General features: G+C 40.5%; 1 protein-coding gene across 6 annotated transcripts in view; it reads right to left on the bottom strand.

Moving 5' to 3' along the window:
* LOC139756726 (SPARC-related modular calcium-binding protein 1-like) overlaps window positions 1-14663 on the bottom strand; it is a 218842-nt gene that overhangs the window by 16930 nt on the left and 187249 nt on the right. For 5 of the 6 annotated variants that reach the window (XM_071676427.1, XM_071676428.1, XM_071676432.1 and 2 more), the window contains 6 exons: window positions 11478-11534; window positions 10487-10612; window positions 9968-10078; window positions 9325-9403; window positions 6663-6797; window positions 4867-4985 (listed from right to left, as the gene is read on the bottom strand). In XM_071676427.1, coding sequence (XP_071532528.1) covers window positions 4867-4985; window positions 6663-6797; window positions 9325-9403; window positions 9968-10078; window positions 10487-10612; window positions 11478-11534 — 627 coding nt within the window. The remainder of the gene's footprint in view (window positions 1-4866; window positions 4986-6662; window positions 6798-9324; window positions 9404-9967; window positions 10079-10486; window positions 10613-11477; window positions 11535-14663) is intronic. The other variant, XM_071676429.1, reaches the window with a different exon arrangement.

Raw genomic sequence — 14663 nt, 5'->3', positions numbered from 1 at the left:
ATATCTGTTTTGCATCTTTTGAAAAGGTGTCATCAATGACTTTCGATCAGTATCATAATTTTGGCAGAGAAAAAATTATAAAATGTTCACCGATTTATTCAACTTCACTATATGGACACACAAAACCTGTTCCTATGAAACTTCCAAGTGAAATGATGAACAGATAGAAATCAACCCAATGATCTCTGCTCACCCTTTTGATGTGTGTATGTTCTGTCAATGCTGTGGTTGCTGGAGTATGGGGACTACTGTAAATATCGGTTGCTTATGTAGCAATTTGAATGTAATGAAATTCTTAATACCCAGCGTAAAATCCTGTAAGTAACAGGTATTAGTGTGGTGGCTTATGTCTTTACAGAAAGAAATAAACTTCATGCATATTTTTCTCTCCTTGAGATCCTGTGAAAGTGTGTATATATATTATTTATATATTTATTTACTATACTTTGTCGCTGTCTCCCGTATTAGCGAGGTAGTGCAAGGGAACAGATGAAAGAATGGCCCAACCCACCCACATACACATGTATATACATACATGTCCACACACGCACATATACATACCTATACATCTCAACGTATATATATATATATATATATATATATATATATATATATTTTTTTTTTTTTTTCATACTATTCGCTATTTCCTGCGATAGCGAGGTAGCGTTAAGAACAGAGGACTGGGCCTTTGAGGGAATATCCTCACCTGGACCTTTTCTCTGTTCCTTCTTTTGGAAAATTAAAAAAAAAAAAAAAAAAAAAAAAACGAGAGGGGAGGATTTCCAGCCCCCCGCTCCCTTCCCTTTTAGTCGCCTTCTACGACACACAGGGAATACGTGGGAAGTATTCTTTCTCCCCTATCCCCAGGGAATATATATATATATATATATATATATATATATATATATATATATATATATACACACACAAACATATACATATATACACATGTACATAATTCATAGTCTGCCCTTATTCATTCCCCTCGCCACCCCGCCACACAGGAAATGACAACCCCCTCCCCCGCATGTGCGCGAGGTAGCGCTAGGAAAAGACAACAAAGGCCACATTCGTTCACACTCAGTCTCTAGCTGTCATGTATAATGCACCGAAACCACACCCAGGCCGCACAAAACTTTCCATGGTTTACCCAGACGCTTCACATGCCCTGGTTCAATCCATTGACAGCACGTTGACCCTGGTATACCACATTGTTCCAATGCACTCTATTCCTTGCACACGTCTTTCACTCTCCTACATGTTAAGGCCCCGATCACTCAAAATCTTTTTCACTCCATCTTTCCACCTCCAATTTGGTCTCCCACTTCTCGTTCCCTCCACCTCTGACACATATATCCTCTTTGTCAATCTTTCCTCACTCATTCTCTCCATGTGACCAAAGCAATGAGAGGGTGAAGGCATGTACAGGGCATCAGATTGGGGAAGAGCAGTGTGGTTTCAGAAGTGGTAGAGGATGTGTGGATCAGGTGTTTGCTTTGAAGAATGTATGTGAGAAATACTTAGAAAAGCAAATGGATTTGTATGTAGCATTTATGGATCTGGAGAAGGCATATGATAGAGTTGATAGAGATACTCTTTGGAATGTATTAAGAATATATGGTGTGGGAGGCAAGTTGTTAGAAGCAGTGAAGCTTTTACCAAGGATGTAAGGCATGTGTACGAGTAGGAAGAGAGAAAGTGATTAGTTCTGTGACTGTTGGTTTGCGGCAGGGGTGCGTGATGTCTCCATGGTTGTTTAAATTGTTTATGGATGGGGTTGTTAGAAAGGTGAATGCAAGAGTTTTGGAAAGAGGGGCAAGTATGCAGTCTGTTGTGGATGAGAGAGCTTGGGAAGTGAGTCAGTTGTTGTTTGCTAATGACACAGCGCTGGTGGATGATTCGGGTGAGAAACTGCAGAAGCTGGTGACTGAGTTTGGTAAAGTGTGTGAAAGAAGAAAGCTGAGAGTAAATGTGAATAAGAGCAAGGTTATTAGGTACGGTAGGGTTGAGGGACAAGTCAACTGGGAGGTAAGTTTGAATGGAGAAAAACTGGAGGAAGTGAAGGGTTTTAGATATCTGGGAGTGGATTTGGCAGTGGATGGAACCATGGAAGCAGATGTGAATCATAAGATGGGGGAGGGGGCGAAGGTTTTTGGGAGCGTTGAAAAATGTGTGGAAGTCGAGAGTGTTATCTTGGAAAGCAAAAATGGGTATGTTTGAAGGAATAGTGGTTCCAACTATGTTATATGGTTGCGAGGAGTGGGCTATAGACAGAGTTGTGCGGAGGAGGGTGGATGTGCTGGAAATGAGATGTTTGAGGACAACATATGGTGTGAGGTGGTTTGATTGAGGAAATAATGAAAGGGTTAGAGAGATGTGTGGTAATAAAAAGAGCATGGTTGAGAGAGCAGAAGAGGGTGTTTTGAAATGGTTTGGTCACATGGAGAGAATGAGTGAGGAAAGATTGACCAAGAGGATATATGTGTCAGAGGTGGAGGGAACGAGGAAAAGTGGGAGACCAAATTGGAGGTGGAAAGATGGAGTGAAAAAGATTTTGAGTGATCGGGGCCTGAACATGCAGGAGGGTGGACTATAGACAGAGTTGTGCGGAGGAGGATGGATGTGCTGGAAATGAGATGTCTGAGGACAATATGTGGTGTGAGGTGGTTTGATCGAGTAAGTAATGAAAGGGTAAGAGAGATGTGTGGTAATAAAAAGAGTGTGTTTGAGAGAGCAGAAGAGGGTGTTTTGAAATGGTTTGGTCACATGGAGAGAATGAGTGAGGAAAGATTGACCAAGAGGATATATGTGTCAGAGGTGGAGGGAACGAGGAGAAGTGGGAGACCAAATTGGAGGTAGAAAGATGGAGTGAAAAAGATTTTGAGTGATCGGGGCCTGAACATGTAGGAGGGTGGAGGGCGTGCAAGTAATAGAGTGATTTGGAACGATGTGGTATACCGGGGTCGACGTGCCGTCAATGGATTGAACCAGAGCGTGTGAAGCATCTGGGGTAAACCATGGAAAGTTCTGTGGGGCCTGGATGCGGAATGGGAGCTGTAGTTTCAGTGCATTATAAATGACAGTTAGAGACTGAGTGTGAATGAATGTGGCCTTTGTTGTCTTTTCCTAGCGCTACCTCATGCACATGCAGGGGGGGTTGTTATTTCATGTGTGGCGGGGTGGCGATGGGAATGAATAAAGGCAGACAGTATTAATTATGTCCATGAGTATATATGCATATGTCTGGGTGTGTATATATATATGTATACATTGAGGTGTATAGGTATGTATATTTGTGTGTGTGGATGTGTATGTATATACATGTGTATGTGGGTGGGTTGGGCCATTCTTTCGTCTGTTTCCTTGTGCTACCTCACTAATGCAGGAGACAGCGACAAACAGAGAGGGGGGGGCCGGGTGAGGATGTTTCCTCAGAGGCCCAGTCCTCTGTTCTTAATGCTACCTCGCTGAGGCGGGAAATGGCGAATAGTAAGAAAGAAAAGAAAAAAGATATATATACATATATATATATATATATATATATATCCCTGGGGATAGGGGAGAAAGAATACTTCCCATGTATTCCCTGCATGTCGTAGAAGGCGACTAAAAGGGAAGGGAGCGGGGGGCTGGAAATCCTCCCCTCTTGTTTTTTTGTTTTCCCAAAGAAGGAACAGAGAAGGGGGCCAGATGAGGATATTCCCTCAAAGGCCTAGTCCTTTGTTCTTAACTCTACCTCGCTAATGCGGGAAATGGCGAATAGTATGAAAGAAAGAAATATATATATATATATATATATATATATATATATATATATATATATATATATATATATATATATATATATATATATATATATATTCCCTCAAAGGCCCAGTCCTCTGTTCTTAACGCTACCTCGCTAATGCGGGAAATGGCGAATAGTATGAAAAAATATATATATATATATATATATATATATATATATATATATATATATATATATATATATATATATATATATATATATATTAATCCCTGGGGATAGGGGAGAAAGAATACTTCCCACGTATTCCCTGCGTGTCATAGAAGGTGACTAAAAGGGGAGGGAGCAGGTGGCTGGAAATTCTCCCCTCTTTTTTTTTTATTTTCCAAAAGAAGGAGCAGAGAAGGGGGCCAGGTTAGGATATTCCCTCAAAGGCCCAGTCCTTTGTTCTTAACGTTACCTCGCTGATGCAGGAAATGGCGAATAGTATGAAAAAAAAAAAAAATATATATATATATATATATATATATATATATATATATATATATATATATATATATATTATCCCTGGGGATAGGGGAGAAAGAATACTTCCCACGTATTCCCTGCGTGTCGTAGAAGGCGACTAAAAGGGGAGGGAGCGGGGGGCTGGAAATCCTCCCCTCTCGTTTTTTTTTAATTTTCCAAAAGAAGGAACAGAGAATTGGGCCAGGTGAGGGTATTCCCTCAAAGGCCCAGTCCACTGTTCTTAACGCTACCTCGCTAATGCGGGAAATGGCGAATAGTTTGAAAGAAAGAAAGATATATATATATATATATATATATATATATATATATAAATTATATATATATATATATATTTTCCTCCTGTACAGTTTCATAAAAGCTGTTCTTTAATCTGATAACTAACTCAGTCCTATATTCAAGAATTCACAATAATTTTCCATACCTGCCTTTCTTTCATTTTGCATATTAATTGCATATAAATTCTACCCTAATAGATGCATGAACATATTACATAAGTATAATATATATATATATATATATATATATATATATATATATATATATATATATATATATATATATATATATATGAAAAGGACAAATGAAAGACTAACCAGTATCGTTTTGCTTGAAGACAACACAGGCGACCCACTCTTCTAGTGACACCCTGTTATCCCTGTCCGCATCACAGTATTTTGTAATCTTTCGTCCACACTGTTTCAGTTTTGGGTTGCTGTAAAGGACGAGAATGGTAGTGATACCTCATTCTGAAGGGACGACAAATATAATAACTTGTCTCATGGGGTAAAGATGTTACAGTTGGTGTCCATTACACAAAATACCTTTCCACCTGCAGTTAGCGGCAGGAAGGTGGCTGTGTCTGCTCTCTTTAGCAAAATTTTATATAGAGAATCCAAAGGTATGAATAAATTGTATACCATTCTGCTCGAACAAAGATTTTGGGAATTTATTTTTTATTGTTCTAGGGTTTATAACAAACGAAACTTTTTGTGATGAGTAAAATAATTCCCAAAAGCTTTCCTATACAAGAATCTTGACAGACAACCATATCCAAACTACTTTAAAACCTTAGTTTTGTCTCGTCTACATTAAGCAGCTTTGCTCAAGACACAGGTAAAGCAATTTTGCACCCCAGCCAACCTGTCTCTCACCTCAGCTAAACATATATTTTTTTCCAAGGTAATTCTCACATATCTTCTCTCATACACTCCCAAACTCACACGTCTGCCGTTTCTCACTCAAATCTTGCATCCAGTCTTTGTCATACGGTATAGTGTGTATATCCCATGTTTATTATATCTAAGGGTCCATAACTCTAACGTTTGTAATATCATGTGGTCCTTAGAAGTATTCTGTGTTTGTTATATAATCCGGTCCTGATATCCAGTGTTTGCTATACCCTATTGTTCATATATTCATTTTTTTGGATATGATCATGTCCTATGACTATATATCTATATATATCTATATCATATATTCTATATATATCCTGTGTTTAGAGTATCATGAAGTCCTAATATCTGGAATTTGTTATAAATATCCATATATCCAGTGTTTAATGACAGTATCTAGCTTTGTTTATATCCTTTGGTCCAAACATCTGGTGTTAACTGTAAATGCAGTCCTCATATCCAGCGTGTATAAATTTCCTATTGTCCATATGTCCAGTATTTAATTCTATTTTGTCCAATCTGGTGTTTATGTGTCCTTATATCCCATGTTTACTATATCTTTGTGGTCCTTACATCCGGCATGTCACATTTTGCAATTCTCATACTCATTATTTACTATATCTCATGGTCCTTACAATGAATGAAACATACAATCGGTGTTTACCACAGGAGGAAGTGGTCTATGTTCCCAGAGGTTGTTGTATCATGGCACTGTCCATATATCCAGTATTTACTGCATCTAGTGATCAGTATATCCGACCAAATGTATTATATCATTGGATATAAGGGCCACCACAGCTTTTTTACATCCACTTCCTCAAACCCCAGCTTGATGAATAACCATTTTGTTAAAATAACCCATATATTTTGTTAAAAATAACCCTTATATTTTGTTAAAATAACCCTTATATTTTGTTCATCCTCAATTTATAAGGGTTGTGTTTGGTATCTAAAAAGAGTATGGATAAAAATTGGAGTGAAAATTCTTGCTTATAGACTGTGAACAACATTTGTGCTGATAAGTGTCGTGTAAGTTTTCCTGAAGAACCAGATAATCTTATGAGTAAACTCGAAAACCCTCATCCCTGTTAAGAAATGAGTATTTCTCATAAAGCTTAGCCTCTCAATTCAAATTACAAACTTATAACACTCCTGGATCACTGTGTGGGTTAAGAAAAAATTCCTTTGCAGACCCCAGTACACGTAATCTGTCTCACCTTTTCAAAAATCTCTTTGCTAGTCTCTTTTCCTTCTTCTCTAAGTAGTTGTTATTGTTTCTGTCGAGGTTGCGGAAGTGATAGGTGGCAGCGAACTCCTCAACTGACTGCGTAGACGACTCTGCCCCTGCACTTCTGAAAACATTACACTTGTCTTGTGAATATGATCCACTTTTTGACATAAGCATGAAGAGTAGATATATCTAATGCAGGTTTACCATCAACTACCCATGGAAGTATTACAATACTTAAGCTAATAACGTTATAGTGGAAACCTGTAAAATATCAATTCTCAAGCTAATACTGTTGAAGTAGAAACCTGTATAATATTACTCCTCATTGGGCTGAACTTCTTGTTTTCCTAACATATACATTAAACCTTTTCTGTTTAACACCATTTTAACATTATACTACTACAAAACGAGGAGAAGTGGGAGAACAAATTAGAGGTGTAAAGAGGGAGTGAAAAAGATTCTGAGCAATCGGGGCCTGAACATGCAGGAGGGTGTAAGGCGTGCAAGGAATAGAGTGAACTGGAACGATGTGGTATACCAGGGTCGACATGCTGTCAATGGATTGAACCAGGGCATGTGAAGCGTCTGGGTAAACCATGGAAAGTTTTGTGGGGCCTGGATGTGGAAAGGGAGCTGTGGTTTCGGTGCATTATACATCACAGCTAGAGATTGAGTGTGAACAAATGTGGCCTTTGTTGTCTTTTCCTAGCGCAACCTCGTGCGCATGCAGGGGGAGGGGGTCGTCATTTCATGTGTGGCGGGGTAGCGATGGAATGAATAAAGGCAGCAAGTATGAATTATGTACATGTGTATATATGTATATGTCTGTGTATGTACATATATGTATACGTTGAAATGTATAGGTATGTATATGTGCGTGTGTGGACGTCTATATATATACATGTGTATGTAGGTGGGTTGGGCCATTCTTTCGTCACTTTCCTAGCGCTACCTCACCGACGCAGTAGACAGCGACAAAGTATGATAATAAATAAATAAAAAAAAATATGATGAGTTGATAGAGATGCTCTGTGGAAGGTATTAAGAATATACGGTGTGGGAGGCAAGTCGTTAGAAGCAGTGAAAAGTTTTTATTGAGGATGTAAGGCATGTGTACCTGTAGGAAGAGAGGAAAGTGATTGGTTCTCAGTGAATGTAGCTTTGCGGCAAGGGTGTGTGATGTCTCCATGGTTGTTTAATTTGTTTATGGATGGGGTTATTAGGGAGGTGAATGCAAGAGTTTTGGAAAGAGGGGCAAGTATGAAGTCTGTTGGGGGCTGATTCATGTGAAACTGCAGAAGCTGGTGACTGAGTTTGGTAAAGTGTGTGAAAGAAGAAAGTTAAGAGTAAATGTGAATAAGAGTAAGGTTATTAGGTACAGTAGGGTTGAGGGTCAAGTCAATTGGGAGGTAAGTTTGAATGGAGAAAAACTAGAGGAAGTAAAGTGTTTTAGATATCTGGGAGTGGATCTGGCAGCGGATGGAACCATGGAAGCGGAAGTGAATCATAGGGTGGGGGAGGGGGCAAAAATCCTGGGAGCCTTGAAGAATGTGTGGAAGTCGAGAACATTATCTCGGAAAGCAAAAATGGCTATGTTTGAAGGAATAGTGGTTCTAACAATGTTGTGTGGTTGCGAGGCGTGGGCTATGGACAGAGTTGTATGCAGGAGGGTGGATGTGCTGGAAATGATATGTTTGAGGACAATGTGTGGTGTGAGGTGGTTTGATCGAGTAAGTAATGTAAGGGTTATGAGAGATGTGTGGAAATAAAAAGAGCGTGGTTGAGAGAGCAGAAAAGGGTGTTTTGAAATGGTTTGGGCACATGGAGAGAATGAGTGAGGAAAGATTGACCAAGAGGATATATGTGTCGGAGGAGGAGGGAATGAGGAGAAGTGGAAGACCAAATTGGAGGTGGAAAGATGGAGTGAAAAAGATTTTGAGTTATCGGGGCCTGAACATGCAGGAGGGTGATAGGCGGGCAAGGAATAGAGTGAATTGGATCGATGTGTTATACCGGGGTCGACGTGCTGTCAATGGATTGAATCAGGGCATGTGAAGCGTCTGGGGTAAACCATGTAAAGTTCTGTGGGGCCTGGATGTGGAAAGGGAGCCGTGGTTTCGGGCATTATTACATGACAGCTAGAGACTGAGTGTGAACAAATGGGGCCTTTGTTGTCTTTTCCTAGCGCTACCTCGCACACATGAGGGGGGAGGGGGATGTTATTCCACGTGTGGCGAGGTGGCGATGGGAATGAATAAAGGCAGACAGTGTGGATTGTGTGCATGGGTATATATGTATGTGTCTCTGTGTGTATATGTATGTGTACATTGAGATGTAAGGGTATGTATATTTGCGTGTGTGGACGTGTATGTATATGCATGTGTAGGGGGGTGGGTTGGGACATTTCTTTCATCTGTATCCTTGCGCTACCTCGCAAACGCGGGAGACAGCGACAAAAAAAAATCTACAAAAATTTTAGGCTAATATTTGTTTGTCTTTTTCATAAGTATTTTTCCTACTGAAGGCCTTTTGTCGGTGAGAACTTCATATTTCTAAGAGAGTCTTAAATAAAACCACCTTCTCAATGGTCCTAACCAGTATGTCTAGGACTGCATGCGTTTCCCTCACCAACACGTAAAGGTCCTCACCTGTCACCTCCCTCCGCCTTGCTCAGTAAATACTTCTTCAGGTCCTTAATGAACTTGGCCTTAGTTTCTCCAGTGCAACCTGGAAAAAAAAATAAATATTGCATCATTACATCAGTAATAATAACAATAACAGAACAAATACAGGGGGAAAAAAAATAAAGTCTGACAACAACCTCAGGGAGGCCAATATTGACCCGAGTCCTACGACCTTCATTTCCTCCATCAACTACAAAATCCCTTCTTTCCAGATACTGTGGTTATTTTACTAAATCTATCCACCCATACCTATTGTCAGAGGACACGGGCTTATCTGCAAACCATGATACAAACATTTCATACACTTCCCAGACGTGAAGGGTGACCTTCTGCTTATTAGGTTCACAGTGGATGTCGATCAATCATATCTGTGGAGGATGAGTGGACCCCCCTTCACGTCCAGTGTATAGCATCGATTGTTAACCAATGTACAACTAAACACGAAAGATTTAACAGTGATACAGAGACGTGTTGACCCAAGGCACTAATTCAAAAAGGTTTAACATTTGTTAACATCACTAACGACAATGCCAAGAGTAGCAGCACACAAGTTATTCTGCTCCTCCTCCACGTGAACTACACAATGCAAGTACAGTTAAGTTCCCACCTGGCCAATCCCGAGCATGAGGCATTGGTCGAGAGCAATCTGGAGTGCCATTCTTGACCACTGTGCCATCCAAGCTGTTCCCTGACCATTCGTCCACACAGAAACAAAGATCTGCAAGGAAAAAATGAAATAAATTTAATTAAAGGAATAATATTTCCACCATGTAGGCTGCTGAATATATACATTACAAAAAAAAGATAAACATAAATGAAATATAAATTATCTAAATCATACGACAGAAGATGTAGTTTGTGGAAATACCAGCCACAACAATGTGGGGTCAAGAAGCAAGATATATATATGCATGTATGAGACGCCACTGCCTTCCAGAAGACATCAAACACCAATATGATGACTGAAATGACTGAAGGAAACTCCTTATATCTTTGTTAGATTTAGGAACGGTGTAAATAGTTAACTTAAAGATAGAATTACAAAACGATAAACGATAAAACACAACGAGCAAAGTATACATAAACACCTGCTGTCATCAACAGACAGCTATGGTGAGGGTCATACCTTTGTAACACTGGACAGGCTCATATCTCCCGTTAGGTTGACAAGCGAGGATGGGGATGCTGTTGTTGCCAGCGCGCTCAGCCTCTAGCGTGGACCTCCGTTCATGCTCGCAAGAAGGCCTAGGCCCTGTGAAAAAAAAAAAACACTACATTATAAACACACCCTCCTCACGTAAAGCGTCCTGTCCACAGTCTGCGGAGCAGCAAGTGCTGGGTTAAAATAACTTTTATGTGAGTGAATCATATACGTCTTAGTACTAGGAAAAAAATAAAAAACTGTAAATGAAGGATTAAGTGAAACATGATGAGTGGAAGGAACAAGACCAGCAAAAGAGATGATAACCGTACACCCTCCCTCCCTAATGTGCGGGAGATGTAAACACTGCCACGAAAGTATGTGACCCACCACAATCATCGACACACACACACACACACACTGGTAAACCCTTCCTACACCACGTCTCTGTGACTGTCTCCTAAGCTCTCACCCATACCTTCCAACTTGTTCTATTTCTAACCTTCGCATCACAAAAATATAGGTGGTTTTAAGGTGCAGTGGATGGTGTAGGTGGCGGTTAGAGTGTAAGCTGATGCCGTGCAGCACAAAATACGGTGGAGGGAGTATAGGAAAAGGTTTAAAATAACTTTTGTGGGATCCAACGTGTGGTAGGAAGTCCACTAGATGACAAACAAGGCACAATACAGGGAGTCCACTCTGATACTTCGCTTCAGCAGTAGTAACGTTTGGTCAAGTGGCATTTGATATACAGGAAATGGTGTTGGGGAAATATGGGGTTTGAACAGACGAAACTGGATAAAGCAGCTTGTGTGTGCAAGGAGAGAGGGGAGGGGTTGGGGTGTACAGTCATGAGTTCGTCATAATGATTGATCTACTGGTCATGAGGAAGAGGAGGAGGAGGAAGAAGAGAAGCATCTAGTCACCACAGTCCACTAGTGGGTGTAGAACAGTGGCCTGGGTCAGTGGTACTTACGAGATATGTTGTCTCTGGAGGGGGAGGGTCCACAGGAACCATTCGAGCAATCCTGACCTGTGTAGGAGGAGAAGACAACAGTGGTTGGTCACATGTGGCGGGAGGATACACAATGTTTACACCATGAACTGCGATGTATCCTAGCGACTTGACTATGTCGTTGAGAGACCGGGCAACATTCTCTTCATTACGAAATACACAACTCACCTTGTTCACTTCAGTTTCTTGTTTCTCAAAAGGGACTGTAACCATTCTATTAACAAACAAAAAAAAAATCAGCTTCTGAGATAATTGAGAATTTTGCGAGTTAAATTTGAGTGCACCATTAGCGAAGCCAAACATTTTCTAAACCTTGGTCGGATGGGAAGTGACGGACAGAACAGCGAGTGTCAAATCCTAGAGAAAGAGAGGTACAATATTCTCCATTAAAACTGTATCTTGGGCGTCCAGGTCGTGATTATGCATCATGCATTATACATGACAGCTAGAGACACTGTGAACGAATGTGGCCTTTGTTGTCTTTTCCTAGCGCTGCCTCGCGCACGTGAGGGGGGAGGGGGTTGTCATTTCATGTGTAGCGGGGTGGCGACGAGAATGAATAAAGGCAGCAAGTATGAATTATGTACATGGGTATATATGTATATGTCTGTGTATGTATATATATGTATAAGTTGAAATGTATACGTATGTATATGTGCGTGTGTGGACGTGTATGAATAGACATGTGTATGTGGGTGGGTTGGGCCATTCTTTCGTCTGTTACCTTGCGCGCTACCTCGCTAACGCGGGACACAGCGACAGAGTATTATATATATATATATATATATATATATATATATATATATATATATATATATATATATATATATATATATGTATCTATATTGTGTGTGTGTTTAACCGTTCTCGGTTAGCGAGGCAAGGGTAATCATACAGTGAGAGCATGTATTGTCTTATCTTGGACAACTGAAGAAGGACTTCAAGGTTTCTCGACCTGTGGTGAAAACATGAGGTTACAGCAGTCCAAACACTGATCCCTCGGGGTATCTGAGGCCTAGAATGCCCGACTGCCACAAGACAGTATATACCTTCTGTCAACCCAACGCTCACAAGGGCCACTATAATATCATGGAGTCCATTAAGTTACTTCCCCCCAGAGACGAGTTTCTAAACATTAACTACAGTATTTCCTAATTACTTGGCTACAATGTACTCATCAGCACCAGTCATCCGATTTCCTCGGCTGCAATGTACTAATTAGGCTACAAATTTACTAATTATCCCCAGGAGTCCTATTTCCTTGGCCTACAGTCTTCATTAACTCAGGCAGTACTTCTTACAACATGCCTACACCATACTCAGGGGGTCCATTCACCCAGTCACATGGCCAAACCAAACAAAGGGATTCCGTCCCTTAGCTTCACACGGTGGATATCGAACCCTGGTACTCAAAAGCCGTGGACTAGTTCACACACCAGTGCGCCACAAGAGAGAGCAAAGGAGGCTAGTGAACGCACCCGAGGCTTGAGTTGAACCTTCGATAACTGAGGAGGAGGAGAAGGAGGTCGACCTTCAGTCTAACTCAAACTTTCCAGTTTGGTTAATTGAGGTTCTGAAGGCTTAATTAGGCGTCACAAATTCGACGTCCCTTATTTAGGGGAATGTAAAGTATGCGTCTCCAAGTTACTGTGACTACAGCTACCGTGTTAGATGCCAGATGTACATACACCTGTACACCTGTATCAAAATGTGGGTGAGGATGTGCGTAGGTTATTTCACATTTTATCCTGAACCCCTCCAGCACGACGGTACGACCCTTGAGCACGATAGGTACGACCCCTCGAGCACAGTAGTACGACCCTCGGGTATGACGACGTGGTATCAGATACGGACCCCTGTAGCCTTGACCTATGATTTCTACAACACCGAAGTTCCATTTCTTTCAGGGAGTAACACAACCCAGTCGTGTACAGTATCGTCACAAAACATTATATATATATATATATATATATATATATATATATATATATATATATATATATATATATATATATATATATATATATATATATATAACCACGAGGAGGATGAAACACGATAAGTTCCCAAGTTCCTAAGTGCACTTTCGTGTAATGATCACATCGTCAGAAGACGTAGAACATTCATTAGATATTCAAGGGAGAGACGCAGGTAAGACACCATTCGAAAGTGCACTTGGGAACTTATCATGTATAATTTCCCTGTGATTAGAAAGGAATATATATATATATATATATATATATATATATATATATATATATATATATATATATATATATATATATATATATATATATCCCAGTTTACGCTGGGCCGTGAGAGGAAGATTAACAAGCTGGGTCGGGTGCAATCTGGCCAGCTGCCATGTCCGGGTCTTGAACCCGTTCCCGCGAGATCCATGGCTCGGCCTGCTTACCACTACACCACAACTTGCGTATGCATATGAAAAATTACTTTCCCACGTGGGTTATGCGAATAAGTCCTCATACAACGTATTCCGGAAGTGAACAAATTCTTGCTAGAAAGCGAAAGATCATATTCGCAAATGAGGGTTTACCAAATAAACGTTAAAAAAAGAAGAAAAAAATTACTTGAACCGCCCCAAGAATACAGAAAACGTTTCCCCTCGTATTTCCTGTTTTCCCTGAGCTCTGCGTGTCATCAGGAAACAAGTAGACTTGTGAAGGTGGAGGAATCGTGTTCTTATGTTTTCCCTCACCTCAGACCTTTTTTTTTTTAAAACAAGTCGACCAATTAATTCCTACTAGCACGCAACACCAACCATGATAATATTGCTTCAGAAAAAAAAGTGTGCATTATCCTGTAACCACACACACACACATACACACCCAGCTTGCCTCTCTGTGTACACGTCTGTTTTGCCCTGGCCAACACACTCCATCACGTCGGCATTAAATAATATACATCAGAGCAGCAAGCTGAAGGCGGAACAAGAGAGGGTGTATGCGCACACCTGGTTGTGGGTTATCCCCCCGCCCCCCCTCACACACACACACACAAGGGGGTTGCAGATATTTAAATTCTGAAAGCCATTTACTAGTTCTTCACTTCCTGTCAGTCCTCACACGGCTCTGTTTGCTGCTTCAGACATCCTTCCAGGCATCTGGAAAGGTGTATCTTTGTCCA

Source organism: Panulirus ornatus, chromosome 23 (assembly GCF_036320965.1).
Source record: "Panulirus ornatus isolate Po-2019 chromosome 23, ASM3632096v1, whole genome shotgun sequence".
Classification (NCBI taxonomy): Eukaryota; Metazoa; Arthropoda; class Malacostraca; order Decapoda; family Palinuridae; genus Panulirus; species Panulirus ornatus.
Note: the sequence above shows the minus strand (reverse complement) of the source record. Positions and strands in the feature narration are given on the sequence as shown.